The following is a 27,724-nucleotide window of genomic DNA, read 5'->3' on the forward strand; positions in this document are numbered from 1 at the left end:
GTTTCGACCTTATTACCTTCCTAGCCAAAACATGGAAGTAAAACATCTTTTCTACGTTAATACTGCATTTCCAGGGATCTTGGGGTGTTCCGGGGGAGGGTGCGGTCCCTCCTCTGTCATGGCGGGGTGTGGACGCGGTCGCCTTCTCCTGGCGCCGCGGTACCTAGGACAGGAGGAAGAGGCCAGAAAGGGTCCAGGGAGGCTCAGGCCGGGTCTGCGACTTGCCGGTGGGTGGCGGCAACGACCCTGTGGGCACCAGCCCGTCAGACGGCCCCAGCTCCGAGCCCGGCTGCGAGCCCTCTCCAGCCTGCAGCCGCTCCCCTCCCGGCCCTACTCCCCGCCCGGCACTGACGTCAAGCCCCGCCCGTGCAGTGAGGCCAGAGCCTGGTGTAGCCCCACGCGGGGCCGTCCCATCTTCGAAGTTTTCTGGTGACTGGGTCGGTCCCGCAATTATCTCAGATCGGGGGGGAAGCCAAGGGCAACGGGACACCCTGATGTATCAAGCACCGCCCCCTGGAGGCAAGAGCGCGAGGCACAGGGCGCGGCTTGGGGAGGGAGGAGGCAGGGCGGTGGTTGGGCAAGAGGAGAGCCACGCCCACCACGGAACATCTCTGCGCATGCGCTGGGGGGGGCCAGCTTCTGGTACTTTTGACGCGTCTGCTAACGTAGTCCCTCAGTGCGCATCCGGACGTCGGAGGGGGAGGTTTTGGAATTCGCCGTTCGAAAGCAGGGACGTAAAGCCCCACTTCGTCTTACGTTTCGAAAGGAAGGCGTCTGTTGGGCCTTTCTCTCAGTCGTGAGGGAGGCGTCGACGGCCTGCGGTAAGTTTTCTGCTGACGGGGTCTCTCAGGACCACCGCAGTGGTCTCTCTGGAGTGAGGGACGGGAAACGTGCCGGGCCCCGCGTTTGGGGAACGCAGCGTTTTGCTTCAAGGCTGCGGCCTCAGGGCGCCGAGCGGGGTTTCTAGGGCTCGGTTCCTGTCGCGGCGGTCGCCGCCCGCGCCGTGGCTCCGCCTCCCGGAGGTTCCCCGACTGTGGCTTCCGGGTGGCCAGGCGCCGGCTTCCGCGACTCGACTTGTTTTTCTCTCGGTTTTTTAGGAAGTCCTGAGTTGAGGCTTGCGGGATCCTTTCCGGAGAAAGCGCAGGCTAAAGCCGCAGGTGAAGATGTCCAACTACGTGAACGACATGTGGCCGGGCTCGCCGCAGGAGAAGGATTCGCCCTCGACTTCGCGGTCGGTCGGGTCCAGCCGGCGCTCGTCGCGGTCTAGGAGCCGCTCTTTTTCCAGAAGCTCTCGGTCCCATTCCCGCGTCTCGAGCCGGTTTTCGTCCAGGAGTCGGAGGAGCAGGTCAAAGTCCCGTTCCCGAAGGCGCCACCAGCGGAAGTACAGGCGCTACTCGCGGTCATACTCGCGGAGCCGGTCGCGATCCCGCAGCCGCCGTTACCGAGAGAGGCGCTACGGGTTCTCCAGGAGATACTACCGGTCTCCTTCGCGGTACCGGTCCCGGTCCCGGTCCCGTAGCAGGTCGCGCTCTCGGGGAAGGTCGTACTGCGGCAGGGCGTACGCGATCGCGCGGGGGCAGCGCTACTACGGCTTTGGTCGCACAGTGTACCCGGAGCAGCACAGCAGATGGAGGGACAGATCCAGGACGAGGTCGCGGAGCAGAACCCCCTTTCGCTTAAGTGAAAAAGGTGGGTGGGTCATTTACCTTTCCATTTGTGGTAATGTATGGCGACAGTATATGAGTAGGCTAGGGAACCAACGTTGCTGTGTAGTTTCAATATTAGTTCCTTTAGTGCCCGAAATCTTTTTTGTTGGAGGAAAGAGGGAGGACATTACCTGTATTTAAGTGGACAGCATTCTCTTTAGGGTTAAAGGTCAACTGGATGTTAAATGGCTCAGGATGTAGGGAACTTTTTTCCTATTGGCTGACTGTTCTTAGTGGGTGGAGCCTTTTAAATGTTATGATTAAGTTAAAGGTTCTAAGTTAACGTGATTGGGAAGAACAATATCAAAACACGCCTTCTTTTAGTTGACATTATTACTGAATAAAATTGGATTGTCGAGCATCCTAAATGACCTAGGAGGCCGGGCGCGGTGGCTCACGTCTGTAATCCCAGCACTTTGGGAGGCGTAGGCGGGTGGGTCACTTGAGGCCAGGCGTTCCATACCAGCCTGGCCAACATAGCTCACTGTCTAGTAAAAGTACAAAAATTAGCCGGGGGTGGTGGTGGAAATACACTTTAGTAGTGTATCAGTATTGGTTCAGTGGTTGTGATAATTATATAAAGAATCTATAGCAGAAAACCCTGGTTTTCAGAAATACATCTTTGAAGAGAAAGCAAAATAATATCACTATTAGCTAGAGAAAATTAAGTACAACAAAAAGACAAAATAATAGGACGCTCAGGCCTTAAGAAAACTGAAAACTAATTGTTGAGATAATTTAAGAATTTTATTCTTTTCAGCAAGAAATGAGCTGGAGAATAGAATTTTCAGTGAATAAAGTTACACAGTTGTCCCTCTGTTCACTCGGGGGATTGGTGCCAGGACGCATATGGAACCCTCGCGCACACTTGGGGTTTACAGTCTCTCAAACACTGTGGTACTTTCTATCTGCATTTAGTAAGGGGGAAGAAAAACAAGTATAAAGTGGACGAGCACAGCTACTAGTGTTCAAGGGCAACCTTAGTTTATCTATTATAAAACAAGTGACTTAATATATTTAATACCACAAAATAACATATTTATTGTGTAATTCTGAGTTCTCTTGGGAAATAACTACCAGATTAATGAGTATTTTAAAGTCTCTCTCTTTTTTTTTTTTAGATCGAATGGAGCTGTTAGAAATAGCAAAAACCAATGCAGCGAAAGCTTTAGGAACAACCAACATTGACTTGCCAGCTAGTCTCAGAACTGTTGCTTTAGCCAAAGAAACAAGCCGTGGAATAGGTGTATCAAGTAATGGTGCAAAGCCTGAAGTAAGTATTCTAGGTTTGTCGGAACAAAACTTTCAGAAAGCCAACTGTCAAATCTGATTAGCCACTTATATCTTAGATTATACTTTTTGGGAAGTCTAGAGATGTATGTAATGTGCTAAATTCAAAGTAGCAAATCTGAAGATAGGCAATGTCATACCCATGAAAATGGGAGATTAATGAGCTTTATTTGGCCGTGCATGGTGCCTCATGCCTGTAATGAGGCAGATGGCTTGAGTCCAGGAGTTCAAGACTAGCCTGGGCAATGTGGCAAAACCGCGTGTTTACAAAAAATACAAAAATTAGCCAGGCATGGTGGTGCATGCCTGTAGTCCCAGCTGTTTGGGAGGCTGAGGCAGGAGGATCTTTGAGCCTAGGATGCTAAGGTTGCAGTGAGCCAAGATGGCACCATTGCACTCTAGCCTGGGCAGCAGAGCGAGCCCCTGTCTCAAAAAATACATTTATTTTTTTCATTTTCAGTTAACACTGTACTCTTATAACACCGTTATTAGCTGGTACTTTGGTGATTTCTATTACTAGTTTTTCTAAGCGATTTACAGAGTGTTTGTAGCTTTCATTTGCAGCATTATGTTCCCACAAATTCTGTACTCAGCATATACAGTATAGTTTATCTGCTCTATTTCTGTCTTATAGAAATCATGAATGTGGTCTGCAGACATTGATGAAGATAATCTGTTGGTAATTGATACATGGGCTAAAGCATCAGAGGTTTAATTTGAAGTTTATGTTTACACACTGAAAACTTAGTTTTTTTGTTGGTAGATCCATGTGCATGCTAGAATTTGGGACAGGTACTATTTGCATAAAGTATTAAAGTCAATTTTTAAACTAAGCAAAGGTACACGTTGTAACGGTGGGGCATCTGTGAAAAAGATGTCCCTTTCATAATATGTGCAATATATTCCAGATGTTTTGAGAGATTACAGAAGAGGAGGCCTGCTTCACTTGCAGATAAGTTTATTATAATACTCCAGAAATGTGCAGGATGTGCATTAGCAAATTGCACTGTACTTTTCACTCCAGCCTGGGTGACAGAGCAAGACTCGCGTCTCGGGGGCTTAAAAAAAAAAAAAAAAAAAAAAGATGCTGTATCTAAATGAATCTGTGTAATTGGGCCCAGATGTGGGTTTGCTCAGTATTAGTAGACAAGGTCTTCGTTCAGACAATTAGGTGCCTAACTGGCAAATGCCTTAGTTTCTTAAAACGTATTTTCTGATGTGGCTTTACTTTTCAAAAGTTAACTTGATTCAACCTGAGAAAACTGATTAAAAAATTAGTTTAAATTTGCCAGCAGGGAAGTAAAATAATTATGGGAAGAGTGTCTTAAGCCTAATATTAAATCAGTTTTGTTAAGGGGAAAACTCAATAGTTCTGTTACTTAGGCTGTTAGATCCAAGTTGATTTTTGTGTCGACAACTAAATTTTGTATACAATTAGGCTATTTTTAAATATAGGATTTAGAAACCAAGGGTATGTGTTTTAAAATTACACTTTTTCTTAACCTGTCTAGCTGTCGGAAAAGGTAACAGAAGATGGAACTCGAAATCCCAATGAAAAACCTACCCAGCAAAGAAGCATAGCTTTTAGCTCTAATGTAAGTACATCCAGGCATTGAACACTCAAAAATTGGATTTAGGATGTATTTTTGCATCTTTGTGTTTTTATCTTTGTGGTGATAGTTGGGGGCCTACTGACACACTTTTTAAATAGAATTAAAATCATTTGTTTTTGAGCCACTTTTATAAGTGGCCATTATAATGGGTTCATAATATATATAACATTCACATTAGTTCCGATATTTTGCCATTCTTTTAAGTGTCCCCCCTTTTTTATTGAAATATTTTAAAGGGAAATCTTTAGAATACTCCTTAATCACAATGTTTTAAAAATAAGAGTTTCAAAAACGAAGCCTCAAAATCATTATACCTTGTGTATCTTGTGTATGTCCAGTGTCTCCCTGCTGCCCCAGTATCTTCACTTCACTTTTTGAATCAAGCTACAATTAACGTTCACACCATGTGTTTGGTTGATAATCCTTTTTTTTTTTTTTTTTGAGACAGAGTCTTGCTCTGTCGCCCAGGCTGGAGTGTAGTGGTGCAATCTTGGCTCACTGCAGCCTCTGCTTGCCTCCTGGGTTCAAGCGATTCTCCTGCCTCAGCCTTCCGAGTAGCTGAGACTACTGGCGCATGCCACCACGCCCGGCTAATTTTTGTATTTTTAGGAGACAGGGTTTCACCATGTTGGCCAGGATGGTCTACATCTGACCTCGTGATCCGCCCTTGTCAGCCTCCCAAAGTGCTGGGATTACAGGCGTGAGCCAGCACGCCCAGCAATTGATAATATCTCTAAGGCTCATACATGGGATTATTTAATGTACTTTTTTGTGTGAAAAAAGTGTACAATGTATGTTTGGGAAGCTGACTGAATTTGTTCTTTTACAGAATTCTGTAGCAAAGCCAATACAAAAATCAGCTAAAGCTGCCACAGAAGAGGCATCTTCAAGATCACCAAAAATAGATCAGAAAAAAAGTCCATATGGACTGTGGATACCTATCTAAAAGAAGAAAACTGATGGCTAAGTTTGCATGAAAACTGCACTTTATTGCAAGTTAGTGTTTCTAGCATTATCCCATCCCTTTGAGCCATTCAGGGGTACTTGTGCATTTAAAAACCAACACAAAAAGATGTAAATACTTAACACTCAAATATTAACATTTTAGGTTTCTCTTGCAGATATGAGAGATAGCACAGATGGACCAAAGGTTATGCACAGGTGGGAGTCTTTTGTATATAGTTGTAAATATTGTCTTGGTTATGTAAAAATGAAATTTTTTAGACACAGTAATTGAACTGTATTCCTGTTTTGTATATTTAATAAATTTGTTTTCATTCTTACAGTCTTTATTGTATATATATAACCTAATGGATCTTTATTTAATGTAGAGATATAAGGAGGTGTGTGTTGATTAAAGCCCTGTTAATCCCAAGTCCAAGGCTGACTGGCCCTACCTGGGATTTTGAGAAATGCTGAATCTCAAGTCCCTACCCTAGACCTGCTGAATTAGAAACTGAATTTTAACAATATTCCCAATTGAGGTCAATACTTCAACTTGAAAAATTGCCCTAAAAAATTTATGGAATACTGGGCTTCAAGGCAAGAAACTAAGCCAGAAAGAGGAGGAATAGAATGCCTCATTAAGCTGTAAAATCTGAGGTATAGTTAAAATTATTATGCTTTCAAAAGTATTCTAAATAAACTTTTTTTGAGACGGAGTGCAGTGGTGCGATCTGGGCTCACTGCAAGCTCCACCTGGGTTCACGCCATTCTCCTGCCTCAGCCTCCTGAGTAGCTGGGACTACGGGCGCCTGCCACCACGCTTGGCTAATTTTTTTGTATTTTTAGTAGAGATGGGGTTTCACCGTGTTAGGATGGTCTCTATCTCCTGACCTTGTGATCCGCCCGCCTTGGCCTACCAAAGAGCTGGGATTACAGGTGTGAGCCACTGCACCCGGCCAAAGTATTCTAAATAAACTCTTAATTTGAAATTTATTGGTGCTACTGTAACTGGGAAGGATTTTTTTTTGGAGACCGAGTCTCTCTGTCTTACCCAGGCTGGAGTGCAGTGGCACAGTCTCCACTCACCGCAACTTCCACCTCCCGGGTTCAAGCGATTCTCCTGCCTCAGCCTCCTGAGTAGCTGGGACTACAGGCATGTGCCCCCATACCCAGCTAATTTTTGTATTTTTAGTGGAGACGGAGTTTTGCCATCTTGGCCCGGCTGGTCTAGAACTCCTGACCTCCGGTGATCCACCCTGCTCAGCCTCCCGAAGTGCTGGGGTTACAGGTGTGAGCCACTGCACCCGGCTGGGAAGAATATGAAGCACATGATTTTTTTTTTTTTTTTTTTGAGACGGAGTTTTGCTCTTGTTGCCCAGGCTGCAGTGCAATGGCACAATCCTGGCTCATCGCAACCTCCACCACCTGGGTTCAAGCGATTATCCTGCCTCAGCCTCCCGAGTAGCTGGGATTACAAGCTTGTATTTTTAGTAGAGATGGGGTTTGTCCATGTTGGTCAGGCTGGTCTGGAACTCCCGACTTCAGGTGATCCACCAGCCTCGGCCTCCGAAAGTGCTGGGATTACAGGCGTGAGCCACCGCGCCTGACCCTTAAGCACATAAAATTTTAAGTGGGTATTACACTTTATGAACTAGAGAATCTAGACAGCTGGTCTAAGTAAGACTGATTTTTATAGACTATTTTTTAGAGAAGGGGTTTCTTGCTCCATCACCCAGGCTGTAGTGCAAACAGTCACAGCTTGCTGCAACCTTGAACTCCAGGGAATCCTGCCACAGCCTCTACCATACAGGCTTATGCCACCGCACTTGGCTAATTTTTTGGGGGTAAAGATGAGTGGGATTTCTGTTACCCTAGGCTGGTCTTGAACTTCTGGCTTCAAGCAGTCCTGCTTCGGCGCCCCCAAAGTGTAGGCATTATAGGCGTGAGCCACTGTGCCTGGCCTAAAATAATAGTTTGACCAAATGTTTTAACTTTCTTACAAGGATATTTGGTTTTTGAAGGATGGCATTTTACAGAATGTTATTAGAGATGAGTCTCTATCTCCATGGTTTTGTTCCCATAAATGCACCTGGGCTACGCAATAGAGCATGGAACAGGAAAGCCCCTGTAATTGTGACCACTTCTGGGGAAGAAGAGGGACTAGGGTGAATTTCCTGTAGTCATTGTCGCCTTCCTTTCACTACCTACATAGCTTGCAAGAAAAATTAGCGCCCTGCCTCTGAAGCTCCCAAGGTCAACTCTAGGCTTCACATTAAACACAAACAGAAGACAACCCAACAGATAAACGTGGAAATATACACATTAGAACATTTCTTTACAAACTACAAACGCGCACGGACCTGGCCAGGCGGCAGGTCTGAGCCGAAGTCCGAGACTATCCGTTTCCGGCGCAGCGCCCGGGATTTGCGCGGTCTCCGTTCGCGCTTCTGGGCTCCGTGAAGAGAAGCGTCTTCAGACGGGGTGGCTTGGCCTCCGAGGCCCTCGGCTAGCGACCCAGTCCCAGTGTCTGCGCCTCCCTCTCCCCTGCCATCGCCTCCTTCTCTAGGACAGACGTAGCCACAAACGTCCCTACCTCGATACCCCCAGGGAAGGGCCTGCCACCCATCTTGTCAGCCACAGTCTCCGCCCTCCCCTGGCAACGCTTCCCTCCACTTCGGGTAACAATTAACTGGAACCCCGGGCCTCACTTTTCCGGACGTAACCCGGCCCTTCCTGGGGGACCTAGGCAATCCCCGCCCCTGGCAGTCCTGGGCTGCGTCCGATTGGGCTAGGCCTGTGCGCAGGCGCATTGGGTGGAGAAACCTGGACCAGTGCTGGAGACGCGAGGACGCAGTGAGCTATGATCTCAGCCTGGGTGACAGTGAGACCTTATCTCAAAAACAAAAACCTGAAGGCAGACGTATCCCCCTCCGTCCTCAGATTTCCTTAAATGCCTTTCTTTAGGGAAGCCAGCTCACCACTTTTAAGTCAGTTTCCCGTTACAGCTCTTCATACATTTTTACATTTTCTTCTTTGCAGCACTTACATAAATGTAATTACATAAGTGTGGAGTTGCTTGTTTAATGTAGTTAATTTGGGGTTTTTCTGAACCCCAAATTTTGAACGGATCTCGCTCTGTCGCCCAGGTTGGAGTGCAGTGGCGCGATCTCAGCTCACGGCAACCTCTGCCGCTTGGGTTCAAGTGATTCTCCTGTCTCAGCCTCCCGAGTAGCTAGAATTACAGGCGCCCGCCACCAAGCCCGGCTAAATTTTGTATTTTTAGTAGAGACGGGTTTCACCACGTTGGTCAGACTGGCCTGGAATTCCTGACCTCAAGTGATCCGCCCGCCTAGGCCTTACAAAGTGCTGGGATTACAGGCATGAGCCACTGAACCCGGCCTAATGTAGTTAATTTAAATGAGACATTTCTTAACCTCTATTAAAATAGCAAATATTTGGCCAGGCACTGTGGCTTACTCCTGTAATCCCAGCACTTTGGGAGGCTGAGGTGGGAGGATTACCTAAGCCCAGGAGTTCAAGACCAGCCTGGACAACAGAGCAAGACCCCGTCCCCTACCTCTGACCCTGCCACCCCCTCAAAATTGAAGTATTAGCTGGACATAGTTGCAGGTGCCTGTAGTCGCAGCTACTCGGGAGGCTGAGATGGGAGTATCCTCTAGGAGGCAGAGGTTGCAGTGAGCCAAGATTGCGCCACTGCCCTCCAGCCTAGCCAACAGAGCAAGACCTTGTCTCAAAAAAAAAAAAAAAAAAAAAAAAGCAAATATAGCAGAGTAACAGGAATTTTCTCTATGTTATAGATGATTTGATAAAGCAATATTACAGGTATTTACATTCTTTAAGAATACAAAAATGTCAATTATAAACCAGGCATGGTGGCTCATGCCTGTAATCCCAGCTACTCAGAGGAAGAGTCTGAGGATGGAGGATCACTTGAGGCTGGGATTTCAAAACCAGCCTAAATAACATAATGAGACCCTGTCTTTTAAAAATAAAGTCAATTATAAAATTATTTTCAGTAAGATCACTTATCAGAATTACAGGTTTTGAAAGTTATGTTACTAGGCTTACATATGCTAAGTAATTAAGGAGAGCTTAATAAAGGGACTGTTTACAAAGTTGTAGACTGGGTAAGAAAAACCAACCCAAGAGTGAAGCATACCAGGGCTAGCAATAGGGGGATCCATCACTACTACTATCCCAAAAGAGGCAAAAGAAGGGAGCAGCAATGGGAATCCAGAAAGTATAGGGCTAGGCCGGGCGCGGTGGCTCACGCCTGTAATCCCAAGACTTTAGGAGACCGAGGCGGGTGGATCACCTGAGGTCAGGTGTTTGAGACCAGCCTGATCAACAAGGTGAAACTGTCTCTACTAAAAATACAAAAATTAGCCGGGCATGTTGGCAGGTGCCTGTAGTCCCAGCTACTCGGGAGGCTGAGACAGGAGGGATAGAAGATAGTCTTCAGACAGAAGCGGTGACTACGGAAATATACCAAATCCATAATCCAGCCAGGGAATAAATACCTTGACCTCATTTCTTCCAAACCTCTGATCTTATGTAGGTACTATGCATTGGCAGGACCCAAGAAGGTAGAGGGCAAGAGAGTTTACTGATGCAGTCCATTCAGGCTAGCACTCAGGGACACAGAACATGGAGACCAATGGAGAGTAGTTCTAACAGGGCAGACAGAAAATATGTAGCACAAATTTTTTTTCAACAGGACATGGCAACAATTAAAAAATCGGAGTCTTATAAGAAGTCTGTTCAAATTATATTTATACATATTTATTAACAAAGAACAGAACAAGTGATGTGTCTAATTGAATTTTTCTAGATGCTGGAAGATCTTCCATCCTATGTGCTAGTCTTACAATGTGACATTGGCACTCCTTCTATCTAGAAGTAGGATTCAAGGATTAGGGAATCCTTGAATCTGTGACTATGGAGGGAGTGACACTGTCAATTCTGAGACTAAGTCATAAAAAGTGAAACAGATTCCACCTAGTTCTCTTGGGATACTTGTTCTTAAAACCCAGCCCCCATGCTTTGAGGAAGTCCAGGCCAATGGAGAGGCCAGCTGTGGGCGTTCAGGCCTACAGCCAACATCAACCACAAGACTTCTGAGTGAGGAAACCTTTACAATGATTCCAGCCCCAGCCCCTAATCTGACTGCAACTGCATGAGAGACCCTGTGTGAGAACCACACCAATTCTCAGACCTATGAGAGATAATAATAAAATAATATTTGTGCTAAGGTACCAAGTTTTGGGGTGATTTGTTATGCCACAATAGAGAAATGATACAGTTCATAACTTTTTTTTTATTTTTATTTTGAGCCGGACTCTCGCTGTGTCGCCCTGGCTGGAGTGCAGTGGCGCCATCTGAGCTCACTGCAACCTCCGCCTTCTGGATTCAAGTGATTGTCCTGCCTCACCCTCCCGAGTAGCTGGGACTACAGGCACACGCAGTCACGCCTGGCTAATTTTTTGTATTTTTAGTAGAGACGGGGTTTCACTGTGTTGACCAGGCTGGTGTGAAACTCCTGAGCTCAGGCAAATCACCCACCTCGGCCTCCCAAAGTGCTGGGATTACAGGCGTGAGACACTGTACCCAGCCCAGTTTTTAAAAATCACACAAATTATCATATTGCACAGAAAAGCAACATGGAAAATCCTGTGAATACTCTTAATAAATCCTTACAAAATCAGTTGAGCAATTTTTACCACATCTTTCCTTTCTATACTGCTTATCACTTCCAGAAACTTCTTTAGTTAATTACAAACATTTCAATTTTTTTAAGTCCAGATTTGCAGATTTTAATTTGCAATATAAACAAATTGGTAATATAGAGCCCAATTTTACTGGCAGGAATAGGATTTTTTTTTTTTTTCAAGACAGGGTCTCGCTCTGTCACCCAGGCTGAAGTGCAGTGGTGCGATCAGGGCTCACTGCAGCCTTAACCTCCCAGGCTCAAGCAATCCTCTCACCTCAGCCTCTCGAGTAGTTGGGACTACCGGGGCAGGCTACCATGCTTGGCTATTTTTTTATTTTGTAGAGATGAGGTCTCGCTATGTTGCCAGGGCTGGTCTTGGACTCCTGGGCTCAAAGGATTCTCCTGCCTTGGCCTCCCAAAGTGCTGGGATTATAGGCTTGAGCCACCGTGCCAGCCAGGATTCTTAATAACACTAAAATAAGAAGGATATAAGCACTACTCTTCCCCAATAACTATTGGATTTCCTGAGAAATCCAAGAGGCACAAAACCACATGTAATTGTGTTTTGTTTTGTTTTTTTTGAGACGGAATCTCACTGTGTCTCCTAGGAGTGCAGTGGCACAATCTGGGCTCACTGCAAGCTCCGCCTCCCGGGTTCACGCCATTCTCCTGCCTCAGCCTCCTGAGTAGCTGGGACTACAGGCGCCCGCCACCACGCCCGGCTAATTTTTTAGTAGAGACAAGGTTTCACCATGTTAGCCAGGATAGTCTTGATCTCCTGACCTCGTGATCCACCCGCCTTGGCCTCCCAAAGTGCTGGGATTACAGGCGTGAACCACTGCGCCCAGCCGCGATTCTATTTTTTATTCAGAAATACTGTTGACTATTCTTAGTTTTTCCATACAAACTTTTAAATTTTTTTTAATTTTAGAATTGACATACTTATTTTTTATTTATTTTTTGAGACGGAGTTTCACTCTTGTTGCCCAGGCTGGAGTGCAATGGCGTGATCTCGGCTTACTGCAACCTCCACCTCCCCGGTTCAAGCAATTCTCCTGCCTCAGCCTCCAGAGTAGCTGGAATTACAGGTGCCCGCCACCACGCCAGGCTAAATTTTTTTATTTTTTTATTTTTTGTAGAGACGGGGTTTTGCCATATTGACCAGGCTGGCCTCGAACTCCTGACCTCAGGTGATCCGCCTGCCTCGGCCTCACAAAGTGCTGGGATTACATGTGTGAGCCAAGGCGCCTGGCCGAAATACTTAAATGGTTCAGAAGTACATATATCTTATTACATCCCCAAAACAGATGATGGCTTTTTTTTTTTTTTTGAGATGGAGTCTCCCTTTGTCGCCCAGGCTGGAGTGCAGTGGAGCGATCTTGGCTCACTGCAACCTCTGCCTTCCAGGTTCTAGCAGTTCTCCCGCCTCAGCCTCCTTAGTAGCTGGGAATACAGCTGCGCACCACCACGCCCGGCTAATTTTTGTATTTTTAGTACAGACGGGTTTCACCGTGTAGGCCAGGCTGGTCTTGAATTCCTGACCTCAGGTGATCCGCCTGCCTCTGTCTGTCCTTTGTCCACAAGGACATTCCCTGTGAGGAAGGTAGGTAGCTTTTTTATCTTAGTGGCTTTTTCAGGTATAGAATGGGAGGTAGGTTTGCCCTAAGCAGTTCCAGCTTGACTTTTCCCTTTGGCTTAGTGATTTTGGGGCCCCAAGATTTATTTTCCTTTCAATGTGTAATTGTATCTGTAACATAAATTCCCAGAATTATGATAGCTGAGTCAAAGAGTAAATGCCTTAATTTTTACAGATATTGCCAAATTGTCTTCCCTAGGGGTTCAATCAATTTTTAGTCCTACCAGCAGTATGTGTAGGATTCATTTTTCTTCGGTCTCATCAACACAATGTGTTACTGAACTTTAAAGATTTTTGCCACATTATTTTCCAGTTCCAAAAAACAAAAACAATGACCCACTGAGGTTCTGATGGGAATAACATGACATTTATAAACTCATTTGAGATACTCCTTTGTGATATTGTTTTTATAATATTAAGTCTTCCAACCAGAAAATAGGTTATCCACCATTTATTCAGATTTAATTTACTTCAAATTATCTTTTATTTTTATGTTACCATTTAAATTTTGTACCTAGATATCTTTTCATTTTAGGGATTACTTTTCTTTTTTTTTTTGGTTTTTTGAGACAGAGTCTCGCTCTGTTGCCCAGGCTGGAGTGCAGTGGCACAATCTCGGCTCACTGCAAGCTCTGCTTGCCGGATTCCCGCCATTCTCCTGCCTCAGCCTCCAGAGTAGCTGGGACTACAAGCGCTCGCCACCACGCCTGGCTAATTTTTTGTATTTTTAGTAGAGATGGGGTTTCACCGTGTTAGCCAGGATGGTCTTGATCTCCTGACCTCGTGATCTGCCCGCCTTGGCCTCCCAAAGTATTGGGATTACAGGCGTGAGCCACTGCACCTGGCCTACTTTTTCATTTCTGTATCTAACTAGTAGTTGTTAGTGCAGAAAAAGATAATTTTCATATATTCCTCTTATATCCAGCACCTTACTGAATTATCTTAGTAACTTTAGCACTGTTAGTAATTCTGGCATTGCCTCTCCGCTGAGCATGTAAGAGTAAACAAGATGGGTGGACCCTGCTGTTCTCCAGTAATAACGCTGATGAGAAAAATGGAAAATCAACAGACAAAAATAAAACTTATGCAATTGGAGAGAATTAAAATAGTGTCAAATTACAGTACTAAAAGTGAGACAGGGTAGTCAGGGAAGACCTGCTTCTATTTTTAAAAATTTATTTTTATGGCCAGGCACAGTGGCTCATGCCTGTAATCCCAGCACTTTGGGAGGCTGAGGTGGGCAGATCATGAGGTCAGGAGTTCGAGACCAGCCTGGCCAACATGGTGAAACCCTATCTCTACTAAAAATACAAAAATTAGCTGGGCATGGTGGCGGGCACCCGTAATCCCAGCTACTCGGGAAGCTGAGGCAGGAGAATCGTCTGAACCCGGGAGGCGGAGGTTGCAGTAAGCCAAGATCGGTGCCACTGCACTCCAGCCTGGGTGATAGTGCAAGACTCTGTCTCAAAACAAAAAAACAAAAAAAAATTATTTTTATTTTTTAATTTAGAAACTGATTCTCACTTTGTTGTCCAGGCTGGTCTTGAACTCCTGGGCTCAAGCAATCCTCCCGCCTCCGCCCCGCAATGTGCTGGGATTGCAGCCATGAACCACCACACCGGGCCAAGGGCAAGACCTGCTTCTTGGAGAAAGTGACAACACCTTAAGCTCTAAATGGAAAGAACTTTCCACTTATGGGAATGAATGGCAGTACAGGTTCTTCCTGCTTACTGCAGACAAAACCAATTCACTGAAAAGTGCTACTGCAGTATAGAGTTGTATTAACCTGAGGCTGGCCTCAGGGAAGAAGGGTTACCACTCAAGTAAGTTTTCCTGAAGGGTCAGCTCAGAGGTTAGGGTATTTCATAGTTTGGTGTGGGCAGGGCACTAGGGAATGGGTGCTGCTGATTGGTTGGAGATGCAATCACAGGGGTGTGGACTACACTCCTCAACAGCTGAGTCCGCCTCTTGGGGGAGGAGTGGGGCAGAAGAAGCGGTTGGGTCATGGGTCACGAGTCTGGGTGGGGTCAGTTAGTTGCCAGAAATGCGAAAGTCTGAAAAATGCCTCAAAAGACCAATCTTAGGTGCTACGATAACGTTATCTACAGGAATAATTGGGGAAGTTACATATCCGATGTCCTCCGAAACAATGGCTGGTTATCGTTTACTACATTTTAGCAGAATTCTCCCCTCATAATCCCAACCTCCCGGTCTTTCATTAGTTTTATAAAGGCAGTTTCAGCCCCCAAACAAGGAGGAGCCCTGTTTAAGGAAGGGACTATGATAATCCTTGCTTAAAAGTTAAACTATAAATTCTCCCATGGTTAGCTTGGTTTATGCCCAGGAATGAGCGAAGACAGCCGGCCTGAGAGGCTAGAAGCAAGATGGAGTGAGCCATGTTAGATTTCTCTCACTGTCTTTGCAAAGGCGGTTTCCAGGAACAGCGTGCAGAATAGGGGGCTTTCTATCAGGCTCCTTTGGGTCATTTCTTCCTAGCCGTCCGATTCTGAGCTCTTCCCAACCCTTTTCTTGGCGACTTACCTCCCGCTGTCTTGGCCCACGCTACTTTTCGCGGCTGCGCAAGACTCTACGCAATCCAAAATATTTCAAAGCTAAAAGGGTCCCAACTTCCGGAGACCTCCCGGAAGGGGCGGGGCTTATGGTAGCCCATTCTTACGCATCGCCCCGGTTGTCTGAAGGTTGACGGAAGTGCTTTATCTTGTTGCCGGAAGTGGGAAGAGAGAAAGGTTGTGATGGCGGCTATCGCTGCATCCGAGGTGAGTTCGACCGACCGTACACCGGGGGTTTTGTTGGTGAGGGTTCCGGGGAGCGGCCTGGAGAGAGGTGGAGGCGAAGTCTAGTTTCGCTTCAGGGAGGCTCAGACACTGTGGGGTCAAGTCCGCGGTGGAGGCCCTAGGCCCAGTCTGTGGGGACCGGCGGGGACTCGGCCTGGGCAGTCCTGGGAGAAGCTGAGCCGGCTCTGCCTGAAGCCAGTTCTCCTTGCCGCAGGTGCTGGTGGACAGCGCGGAAGAGGGGTCCCTCGCTGCGGCGGCGGAGCTGGCCGCTCAGAAGCGCGAACAGAGACTGCGCAAATTCCGGGAGCTGCACCTGATGCGGGTGAGTAGTCTTGGAGGCCGGCTCAGATCCGTCACCTGGCCAAGCCTGTGCGCTTTTGTAGAGGGGACGAGGAAGCCACACCACTGCATCTGACAGACCAACAGAGCAGGATCATCTGAGAGGAAAGCTCTGTTCGGTGGTACTCAACCCTGGCAGCACATTGGGATCATTCTGAGAACATTTGAAAATATAACTGTTCACTCCAGCCCCCCTCCCACCCACATCCAATTTAATGTATCTGGGTTAGGTTTGGGAGTCTCCATTACTAACAACCTCCCTGCTCCGTGATTCTAACAAATTCTTCATTTTACCTAGGGAAATATGTAGAGCTAGAGACAGGAAGAAACTTGTCTAGTGTCAGTAAGAGACCTGGTTCACTTTAAAAAATAATAATCTTCTGTCAGAATCTGTTTGAGTGAAAAGAAAATAATCATCTGTTTTTAGGACTTCTGGGGGAAAAGAATAAAAATAAAAAAAAGTGGCAAACTTTTGAAAGTCTACAGTGTGGTAGTTCAGCCAGTTGATAGGGAATCGGATGTTTAAGTGCCCTGGAAGTGCAGAGGAGGAGAGAGGAATGCAGTTTGTGGGTCTCCAGGGGGTGCCTCATGTAGTAGGTGACACCTAAACTACTGTTTGAAAGCCAGACAACTAAAGGAGTTAGAGAAAGAGATATCCAAGCAAAGGGAACAAATTCAAAGAAAGAGAATTTGTATTAGGGATAAGAGTCCAGCAAATAGCTTGCTGCAGTTGGAGCAGAGAAAGAGAAAAGCAGCCCCTGTTTCACCGTGGAGTGACCTGACAGCTAGGCCATGGTTTCACAAAACCCCAAAATCACTCTGACTGTTGTAGTAAGACAAAACAAAGAAGACTTTTCAAATCACAAGAATGACCACATATTTCTTTCTTCTGGCTAACATCAGTGACTAACAAATACAGCATTAGTCTCACTCTGTTACTTCTGCCTCCTATATAAAAATGTAAAATACTGGGCTGGGCGCGGTGGCTCACGCCTGTAATCCCAGCACTTTGGGAGGCCGAGAAGGGCAGATCACAAGGTCAGGAGATCAAGACCATCCTGGCTAACACGGTGAAACCCCGTCTCTACTAAAAATAGAAAAAATTAGCCGGGCGTGCTGGTGGGCGCCTGTAGTCCCAGCTACACGGGAGGCTGAGGCAGGAGAATGGCGTGAGCCCGAGAGTCAGAGCTTGCAGTGAGTCGAGATCACACCACTGCACTCCAGCCTGGGCGACAGAGCGAGACTCTGTCTCAAAAAAAAAAAAAAAAAAAAAAATCTAAGGTACCTAATTGTAGAAAGCCCCTGCTTTCTGACAGTACCCAATCCACATCCTTAACCCTCCCCTCAGTCACCTGATACAAACCCAAATCCTGGAACAAGCCCTTCCTAACACCCTGTCACTCAAATGCCCACGGTTCCCTGTGGTTTGCTCTCTTCTGTGCAACAGACTCAACTTTGTTGACCATAGGTGTGTTCTTGGTGTCTTTAATTGCAGGGCTCTTCCAGGGCCAAGAATATACTAGGGATGGTAGTTGGGAGGAGTATCTCTCTTTGCCGAGGGAAAGTTAATCTAATAAACAATTAAAAAGACATGCTTAAATATTTAGAGTGATTGTGTAAGGAACACATGTCTGGAAATTAGGAGGCGGGGCTTCCTGGACAAACTGCCACCAGCTTATGACCTAAGGAATGTCTAACTCAAGTTTTCCTTAAGACGATACACTCATTTTGCTTTATGCAATTAAATTTATTTAAAAATAGACTCTTCTCCCTGCTACCCCAGCTCCAAAAAAAAAAAAAAAAGACTCTTCAGTGGTACTTCAGATGGAAAATTCCTTTCATTTTTCATTTGTCAATGCAAACTGTGAAAATATTTAAAAGGAGGGGAACTTGGAAAGCATTAGAGGCATTAAGATAGGTTTTAAATCCTCTAACCCAAATTGAGGCTTTTTTCTTGAATTAGGATTAAAAGATAATTGAGGCCTGGTGTGGTGGCACATGCCTGTAATCCCAGCACTTTGGGAGGTCGAGGCGGGCAGATCACTTGAGGCCAGGAGTTTGAGACCAGCCTGGCCAAACTGCAAAACCGCGTTTCTACCAAAAATACAAAAAAATAAGCCAGGCATTGTGGCACACGCTTGTAACCCCAGCTACTCGGGAGGCTGAGGCATGAGAATTGTTTGAACCCCGGAGGCGAAAGTTGAAATGAGCTGAGATGGCTCCACTGTACTCCAGCTTGGGTGACAGAGTGAGACTCTGTCTCAAAAAAAAAAAGAATTAGAGTGTCTTTCACATCATGTGACATAATTTTTTTTTTTTTTTTTTTTGAGATGGAGTCTCGCTCTGTCACCCAGGCTGTAGTGCAGTAGTGCAATCTCGGCTGACTGCAACCTCCGCCTCCTGGGTTCAAGTGAATCTCCTGCCTCAGCCTCCCGAGTAGCTAGGATTACAGGTGCGCACCACCATGCCCGGCTAATTTTTGTATTTTTAGTAGAGATGGGGTTTCGCCATGTTGGCCAGCCTGGTCTTGAACTTCTGACCTCAGGTGATCCACCTGCGTCAGCCTCCCAAAGTGCTAGGATTACAGGCGTGAGCCACTGCGCCTGGCCAATTTAATAGTAATGCCAAATAAAGTCTACTTAAGTGCCACTATAGTATGGTCTCCAATACTGCAAAACCTTATTCTGATCCAATAAAAAGGGACCACACAACTCAATAGAGGCAAAGCTGATTTTAACCTCCAGGGCTCTGGAACAGCAAACCAGTGCAACTCAACACATTTTTCTTGACTGCATAAAAACGTAGACCCTATTAGGCTATTCCCTGGCGTAAAATCCTATGATGGCTCTCTATTGCTTTTAGGATAAAATGGGGTCAGCTTATTAATATGTCCTGCCTGACCCTCCTCAGGCAAGATGTATCTGGATTTATTTTCATGTTTTAGCTGACAGACTTCTTGTGTTATGGTTTTAGAATGAAGCTCGTAAATTAAATCACCAGGAAGTTGTGGAAGAAGATAAAAGACTAAAATTACCTGCAAATTGGGAAGCCAAAAAAGCTCGTTTGGAGTGGGAACTACAGGAAGAAGAAAAGAAAAAGGTTAGGAACTATTCTATCTTCATAAGTGATTTAGTCAATCATTCTGTTGTATCAAGACACTACAACATGGTGGTTGTATACACTGGCTCTTAGGCCAAGCTGCCAGAATTGAAATTCTGGCTCTGCTCAGTACCGACTGCAACACGTTGGGTGAGTTTATTTAACTTCTCTGTACCTCTGTTTTCTCATCAATAAAACAGGGACTGTAACAATAATTATTTGAGTTCATTATGAATTAAGTGAGTTAATGCATGTAAAACATTTAAAACAAGGTCTGACACCTGATAAACACTCAATAAGTATCATGTGCTCACTTATATACCATAGTATATTCCCAAATTTCCTTTAAATGCTATTAAAGTGGCCGGGTGCAGTGGCTCATGCCTGTAATCCCAGCACTTTTGGGAGGCCGAGACTGGCAGATCATTTGAGGTCAGGAATTTGAGACCAGCCTGGCCAACATGGTGAAACCCCATCTCTACTAAAAATACAAAAATTAGCCGGGCATGGTGGCATGTGCTTGTAGTCCCAGCTACTTGGGAGGCTGAGACATGAGAATCCCTTGAACCTGGGAGGTGGAGGTTGCAGTGAGCTGAGATTGTGCCACTGCACTCCAGCCTGGGTGACAGAGTGAGTGAAACTCCAACTAAAAAAATACTATTAAAGTATTGGTTGATATTTATTGGATCTTTCTTGATGTAAAGTAGATCAAATTATTGCATGTATCATAATTGTAGGTGTCAGCTTTTTTCTTCTTTTTAGGAATGTGCAGCAAGAGGAGAAGACTATGAGAAAGTGAAGTTGCTGGAGATCAGTGCAGAAGATGCAGAAAGATGGGAGAGGAAAAAGAAGAGGAAAAACCCTGATCTGGGATTTTCAGGTCAGATTGACCTTTATTGAACCTTACTGACTGGGCTGTTAGTCATTTCCTTCATTGTTTCTGGTTTCAAGAAAGGATGTGCCTCTTGTGCTTCATGGGATATTCTTGATGAGGCTTAAGACCAAGAAAAGTACAAATATGTCTCTTAGGAGAGAAGTTAAAAAAAAAGGCTGTACTTCAGTTAGCTAGGTTTTTAAATACTTGATGATAAAATTTATCAAAGTCTGTTTGTCAGCATCTTCAGGATAGAAGCTATGCTTAGAATAGTGTTATGGGCATATATTACTTCACACAGATTGAGTATCCCTAGTATGAAAATCTGAAATCCAAAATGTTGCAAAATCCAAAACTGTTTGAATGCCAACATGGTGCTATGATGCTCAAAGGAAATGCTGATTGGAGCATTTCAGATTTTGAATTTAAGTACAATAAAGATATTCAAAAATCTGAAAAAAAGCAGAAACACTTCCGATTCCAAGCATTTTGGATAAAAGATACTCACCTGTCATAATTTAGATTTTTCTCTCAATAGGAAGGTCCAAACAAGGAAATATATTATCGCTGATTCTCATTTTATATTTTTAGATTATGCTGCTGCCCAGTTACGCCAGTATCATCGGTTGACCAAGCAGATCAAACCTGACATGGAAACATATGAGAGACTGAGAGAAAAACAGTAAGTCCTTTTTCAACCTGAGGTGATGTGGATGTATTTGTGTGTGTGTGTGTGTGTGTGTATACATGTACATAAATAGAAACATGCTTTAATGCTAAGGTATGGGTTATTAATAGTTGTCTAAGGATGGTCTCTGTTTTTTCTGGATATTTTTTTCCTTTGAGATGGAGTCTTGCTTTCTCACCCAGGCTGGAGTGCAGTGAATGGTGTGGTCTCAGCTCACTGCAATCTCCGCCACCTGGGTTCAAGCAATTCTTCTGCCTCAGCCTCCTGAGTAGCTGGGATTACAGGCGCCCGCCACCACGCCCAACTAATTTTTGTAGTTTTAGCTGAGATGGGGTTTCACCACGTTGGCCAGGCTGGTCTTGAACTCCTGACCTCAAGTGATCCGTCCACCTCAGCCTCCCAAAGTGCTGGGATTACAGGCGTGAGCTACTGCGCCCGGCCCTTCCTTGTTTTTTTTTTTTAAGAGACAGTGTCTCACTCTGTTGCTTAAGCTGGAGTGCATTGACACTGTCATAACTCACTGTAACCTCAAACTTGTGGCCTCAAGGGATCCTCCCACATCAGCCTCCCCAGTAGCTAGGATTACAGGCATGTGCCATGATTCCTGGCTAATTAATTTTTTTGTAGAGACGGGGTCTCACTGTGTTGCTCAGGCTGTCTCAAACTCCTGGCCTCAAGTGATCCTCCATCCTTGGCCTCCCACATGGTTGAGATTACAGGTGTGAGCCACTGTGCCAGGCCTAGTCTCTGTTTTGACAGCACTGTTTATCGCTTACTTCACAGCAATTAAATTAATCACCTGTTTTTTGTTTTGTTCTTAACTGGGCATTCTAAGACTGGTTGTTGATTGGTTAACACCCTGATTGTCGTAGTTACTTAGATATTATTTTAGGAGGCAGAATGCTTTAGTGCTGGGGTTGGTGAACTTTTTCTGTGAAGGACCAGATAGTAAATATTTTAGCTTTGTGGGCCATACAGTCTCTGTCACAGCTATTCAGCTGTGCTGCTGCAGTGCAAAAGCAGCTGCAGAGAATTCATAAATGAAGCCTCTTTTCATAAACAGGTGGTGGGCTGCTGTAGTTTGGCAGCTTGTTTTAGTGGAAAAGGAAATATCCTCAGGATGGAGCTCTAATCCCAGCTCTGTTCCTAGCACTTTGTGACCTCCGATAAGTCCTGGAGCCTGTCTGCCTGTTGGCTGTTTGATCTGTACAGTGAAGGTGTTGGCATAGATGATGTCTTAGGTTCCTTTCAATTCTGTAATTTTTTATTTTTTATTTTTATTTTTTATTTTTTTTGAGATAGAATCTCGCTCTGTCGCCCAGGCTGGAGTGCAGTGGTGCGATCTTGACTCACTGCAGCCTCCGCCTCCTGGGTTCAAGTGATTCTTCTGCCGAGTAGCTGGGACTACAGGTGCCCGCCACCACGCCTGGCTAATTTTTTTGTATTTTTAGTAGAGACGGGGTTTCACCATGTTGGCCAGGCTGGTCTTGAACTCCTGACCTCAGGTGATGTGCCCCCCTTGGCCTCCCAAAGTGCTGGGATTATTGGCGTGAGCCACTGCACACGGCCCTATTTTTTTTTTTTTTTTTTGAGACAGTCTTGCACTGTCGCCTGGGCTAGAATGCAGTGGCGTGATCTCGGCTCACTGCATCCTCCGCCTCCCGGGTTCAAGCAATTCTCCTGCCTCAGCCTCCCAAGTAGCTGGGATTACAGGCATCTGCCACCACGCCAAACTAATTTTTGTATTTTTAGTAGAGATGGGGTTTCACCATGTTGGCCAGGCTGGTCTCAAACTCCTGACCTTGTGATCCGCCTGCCTCAGCCTCCCAAAGTGCTGGGATTGCAGGCGTGAGCCACTGCCCCTGGCCTCCATATGGTCCTATTTTAATTCTTTTAATTAAAAAAATTTTTTTTTTTTTGAGACGGAGTCTTACTTTGTCGCCCAAGCTGGAGCACAGTGGGGTGATCTTGGCTCACTGCAGCCTCCACCTCCCGGGTTCAAGTGCTGCTCCTGCCTCAGCCTCCCAAGTAGCTGGGACTACAGGTGTGTTTCACCACGCCCGGCTAATTTTTATATTTTCAGTCTCTACTGGGTTTTGCCATGTTGGCCAGGCTGGTCTTGAACTCCTGACCTCAAACGATCTGCCTGCCTTGGCCTCCCAAAGTGCTGGGATTACAGACGTGAGCCACTGCACCCAGCCTGTATGTTTTTTTTAAAAAAATATTAAAGTAGGATCTCACAGTAAATATATGTGTATACTTTCTTATCATGTATGGTACTTTAGTTTGAAATTTGAAAATGGAGCATTTATAGTGTTACTGTAAGTTCATTTTGCTGCCTTTTCAGTGGAGAAGAGTTTTTCCCAACATCCAATAGTCTTCTTCATGGAACACATGTGCCTTCCACAGAGGAAATTGACAGGATGGTCATAGATCTGGAAAAACAGTAAGTATTCAGTAGAGCAGCTTGACGTTGTAAATACTTCATGACAAAATGCATTTAGAATATGCACCTATATCTGACGTGCTTAGAATGAATTCAAAAGATAGAAATTGTACAGTTATACTTGCTAATTTTTGACCTGTCTATAGTGGTTTGGGGATGGATAGCAAGTATGGGTTGAATGTATCTGATTTGGAATGGAGATGAAGAATGTTGATGAAACTGAATTGTTAATATTGAAGGGGAAAGGTCTAAAAAAAATGATCCTTCTTTAAGGATTTTACTTTAACCACTCCCCTGTTTGATTTGAAGAAGCAAGAATGTTGTAGTAAATGTTCCTCGCTTAGGTTTGTGTTTCTTAATACTGATAGGGGCGACTATTAAGTAGAGCAGAATGAAAATATATTTTAGGAGTTAATACATGAAAAGTATTAAGAATAGTGTCTGGGCTGGGCGTGGAGACTCCTGCTTATAATCCTAGCACTTTGGGAGGCTGAGGCAGAAGGATTGCTTGAGCCCAGGACTTTGAGAACAGCCTGGGCAACATGGCAAAACCCTTTCTCCACAAAAAATATACAGGAATTAGCTGGGCATGGTGGTACGTGCCTGTAGTCCTAGCCACTTGGGAGACCCAGTCAGGAGGATCACTTGAGTCCAAGAAGTGGAGGGTGCAGTGAACTGTGATTGCATCACCGCACTCCAGCTTGGGCGACAGAGCGAGACCCTATCTCAGGAAAAAAAAAAAAGTGTCTGGCACATATTATGCGCTCAGTATTAGCTGTGGTTATTATTTAATATAATTTTTTTTTTTTTGAGACGGAGTCTCACTCTGTTGCCCAGGCTGGAGCGCAGTGTCACGATCTTGGCTCACCACAACCTCTGCCTCCCAGTTTCAAGTGATTCTCTTGCCTCACCCTCCTGAGTAAATGGGACCACAGGCGTGCACCACCACTCCTGGCTAATTTTTGTATTTTTAGTAGAGACGGGGTTTCGCCATGTTGACCAGGCTGGTCTCAAACTCCTGGCCTCAGGTAATCTACCTGCCTTGGCCTCCCAAAGTGCTGGGGTTACAGGCATGAGCCACTGTGCCTGGCCTATTTAATATTGTTATAGTTATCTTCTTTTTTAGAAAATGTATTCAAAAAAATTTTTTTTATAGTGATGGAGTCTCCCTATGTTGTCCAGGCCCTGGTCTGGAACTCCTGGGCTCAAGTGATCCTCCCAGAGGACCTTTTGGGAGGCCTTGTCCTCCAAAAGTAGTGGGATTACAGGCATGGGATTGCAGCCGCCATGCCCAGCCAATAGTTATCTTCTTTTAAGTGGTTCTTCAGTACAGTCAAGTTCCCAACAATGAGTCATTGCTCTAGCATTCTGAAGATGAATTTGTATTTACTGGATTTCACAGTTCCTATTCTGAGTTGTGCCATTAATTCAGTTTCAACTTTAACTTGATGAAAACTGTCCTGGCTTCCTCTAGCCCTCACAACATGTGCTATTCTAAACGTAGATTATATTCCTGTTTGGTCGTGTTTTATTAAGATAAAAGAGAAGGCGATTTTGAATTTTGTAAATTTTCTTCTTTCCCCAGGATTGAAAAACGAGACAAATATAGCCGGAGACGTCCTTATAATGATGATGCAGATATCGACTACATTAATGAAAGGAATGCCAAATTCAACAAGAAAGCTGAAAGATTCTATGGGAAATACACAGCTGAAATTAAACAGAATTTGGAAAGAGGAACAGCTGTCTAATCCCTTCAAGAACTGTTTATAGAAGCTTGAGAATGGGGTAAAAATTTCTGCTAGCAAAATCAAGTTCTTTTTGAAATTTTATCAGTAATCCAGAATTTAGTAGTCTATGCCTTCTCACTCAGCATTTAGAAATAAAAATGTGGTTTCTTAAACGTATATCCTTTCATGTATATTTCCACATTTTTGTGCTTGGATATAAGATGTATTTCTTGTAGTGAAGTTGTTTTGTAATCTACTTTGTATACATTCTAATTATATTATTTTTCTATGTATTTTAAATGTATATGGCTGTTTAATCTTTGAAGCATTTTGGGCTTAAGATTGCCAGCACACACATCAGATGCAGTCATTGTTGCTATCAGTGTGGAATTTGATAGAGTCTAGACTCGGGCCACTTGGAGTTGTGGACTCCAAAGCTAAGGACAGTGATGAGGAAGATGGCAGTGGCCACTGGAGGACTGGAGCAGTCCCTCCTCATGGCGGCCTGTGACCAAGGTCAGGGAGGAGTGGAGCTATCCTTCCATGATCTGATCATGTACAGTTCCCTTTTTAAAAAGCAATAAATGCTTGGGATTAGAATTTCTAACATTTTTAGTCTATCATTTAAAACAAACATTTGTATATATACATTTGCTTATATACATACATGCTTCCATTCTACAAACACTGAAAGAACATTTTATTATGGGAAATTCCATACACCCAATACCCTTGGTGAGTCCCATATACCCAGTACCCTGTTCAACAATCATCAACTCATGGCCAGTCCTGCTTCATCTTTATTTCCATTTACTTTCTTCATGACTCTTATTTTGATGCATATACTAGATATATAATTTCATCTATAAATATTTTAGTATGTATCTCTGAAAGATAAAGACTTAAATGACCACAATACTATTATCACTGCAATAGATTTATTTTTATAAAACTCCAGAGGGAAAGGTTGTTATTTTTTCTCTATGTTGAATTAAATGCTAAATATCTAATTGGGATATTTTAAATTCAAAGAAATCTGAAGCTCAGAAAATTTCAAATATTGGCCGGGTGTGGTGGCTCAACGCCTGTAATCCCAGCACTTTGGGAGGCTGAGGCAGGTAGATCATTTAAGATCAGGAGTTTGAGACCAGTGTGATCAACATGGTGAAGTCCCATCTCTACTAAAAATACAAAAATTAGCTGGGCGTGGTGGTGGGTGCCTGTAATCCCTGCACTTTGGGAGGCTGAGGCAGGAGAATTGCTTGAACCTGGGAGGCAGAGGTTGCACTAAGCCGAGATCACGCCACTATACTCCAGACTGGGTAACAGAGCAAGACTCTGTCTCGAAAAAAAATTCAAATACTTCAACTTTAGTGTTTAAAGACAACATAACATATGATGCCACTGGTGATTAATTATTCTCTTTTTAAATTAGTAGCACTTTAGAAAAAATTTCTGTTCTCCCTTTGTTTCCTCTCCTGGCATTTCTTTTTTTTTTTTTCATACCCACCTGCAACGTGAAAAAGGACATAACAGAAGGTTATTTGTTTTTCTGTAGAGATGGGGTCTCACCATGTTGCCCAGGCTGGTCTCAAACTCTTGGGCTCGAGCTGTCTTCCTGCCTTGGCCTCCCCAAAGTGCTGGGATTACAGGTATGAGCCACTGAGCCCAGCTCCTCTCCTGGCATTTCTATGTGCATTTAATCACAGATCTATCACAAAGCACTGATGCCTCTGCAAATACTTTGACTATGTTTCAATCTTTTTATTCCCATTCCCATTTCTTAGGTCTTTGATCCTGAATATCGCAATAGCCTTAAAGAACACCTTAAAAATATTGTTGAATAGAATATGGCAATGTATTTAAAGGAACAATTCACTGTGACTCAGCAGGGTTTGTTCTAAGAATGCAAGAGTAGTGTTTTAGACTATGAATTGCCTGGTTTAATTTAATTTTTTTTGAGAGAGTCTCGCACTGTTGCCCAGGCTGCAATGCAGTGGCATGATCTCAGCTCACTGCAACCTCCACCTCCCAGGTTCAAGCGATTCTCCTGCCTCAGCCTCCTGAGTAGCTGGGACTACAGGCTTGCGCCACCACGCCTGGCTAATTTTTCTATTTTTAGTAGAGATGGGGTTTCACCATGTTGGTCAGGCTGGTCTTGAACTCCTGACCTTGTGATCTACCTGCCTCGGCCTAATTTAATTCTTTATTACCAACCAGCACGCAGATTTTTTTGTGAATTTGTTGTAATATTTCCAGGTAAACGCTTAGTTCCCCAGGCTGACTTACTATTATAGGTGGTCAGATGTTGTAATTCTGGCTAATAGGACACACGCTAAATTTATCTTGAGAAACCTTTTCTTTCCTGATATGGGAGGAGGTGCTGCTCCTCCCTTTCTCCTGCCTTCCTCGTTGGATCACATCCAGGAGGCCTGGAGTTGCAGAAGCCCTTTTGTGTCATGAAGTAGCAAGCATGAGGGCGAAAGTCAGCGTGAAGAGGAGAGTGGAGTAAAGCTTGTGTTGCAGTGCTGAGCATCTGCACCTGGATGCTCACCTCTTTTACCCTTACTTGCTGTTGAATAAATTTATTAGGTTGGTGCAAAAGTAATTGCAGTTTTTGCCATTACTATTTTTTTTTTTTTTTTTGAGGTGGAGTCTTGCTGTGTCACCTAGGCTGGAGTGCAGTGGCACAATCTCGGCTCACTGCAACCTCCGCCTCCCGGGTTCTGGCAGTTCTCCCGTTTCAGCCTCCCAAGTAGCTGGGATTGCAGGCACCTGCCACCATACCTGGCTAATTTTTGTATTTTTAGTAGGGATGGGGTTTCCCCATGT

The 27,724-nt window shown here is 44.7% G+C and overlaps 2 protein-coding genes across 5 annotated transcripts; both read left to right on the top strand.

The window, feature by feature from the left end:
* Positions 1-250: 250 nt before the first annotated feature.
* Positions 251-5,894, top strand: RSRP1 (arginine and serine rich protein 1). 4 transcript variants are annotated; one of them, XR_010157838.1, is made up of 6 exons: positions 608-821; positions 1,098-1,689; positions 2,828-2,979; positions 3,631-3,675; positions 3,905-4,591; positions 5,439-5,894. XR_010157838.1 is itself a non-coding variant. In NM_001251891.1 (5 exon segments), coding segments are annotated over 4 exon segments (879 nt in total). In that variant the 5' UTR covers positions 640-821; positions 1,098-1,163; the 3' UTR covers positions 5,556-5,892.
* A 9,764-nt stretch (positions 5,895-15,658) lies between these two features.
* Positions 15,659-25,492, top strand: SYF2 (SYF2 pre-mRNA splicing factor). The gene is made up of 7 exons (NM_001280375.1): positions 15,659-15,698; positions 15,931-16,038; positions 19,029-19,154; positions 19,917-20,034; positions 20,620-20,710; positions 23,064-23,162; positions 24,748-25,492. Exons 1-7 carry the CDS (start codon positions 15,675-15,677, stop codon positions 24,911-24,913), a joined length of 732 nt encoding a protein of 243 aa, NP_001267304.1. The 5' UTR covers positions 15,659-15,674; the 3' UTR covers positions 24,914-25,492.
* Positions 25,493-27,724: the final 2,232 nt, after the last annotated feature.

Source organism: Pan troglodytes, chromosome 1, assembly GCF_028858775.2.
Source record: "Pan troglodytes isolate AG18354 chromosome 1, NHGRI_mPanTro3-v2.0_pri, whole genome shotgun sequence".
Taxonomy (NCBI): Eukaryota; Metazoa; Chordata; class Mammalia; order Primates; family Hominidae; genus Pan; species Pan troglodytes.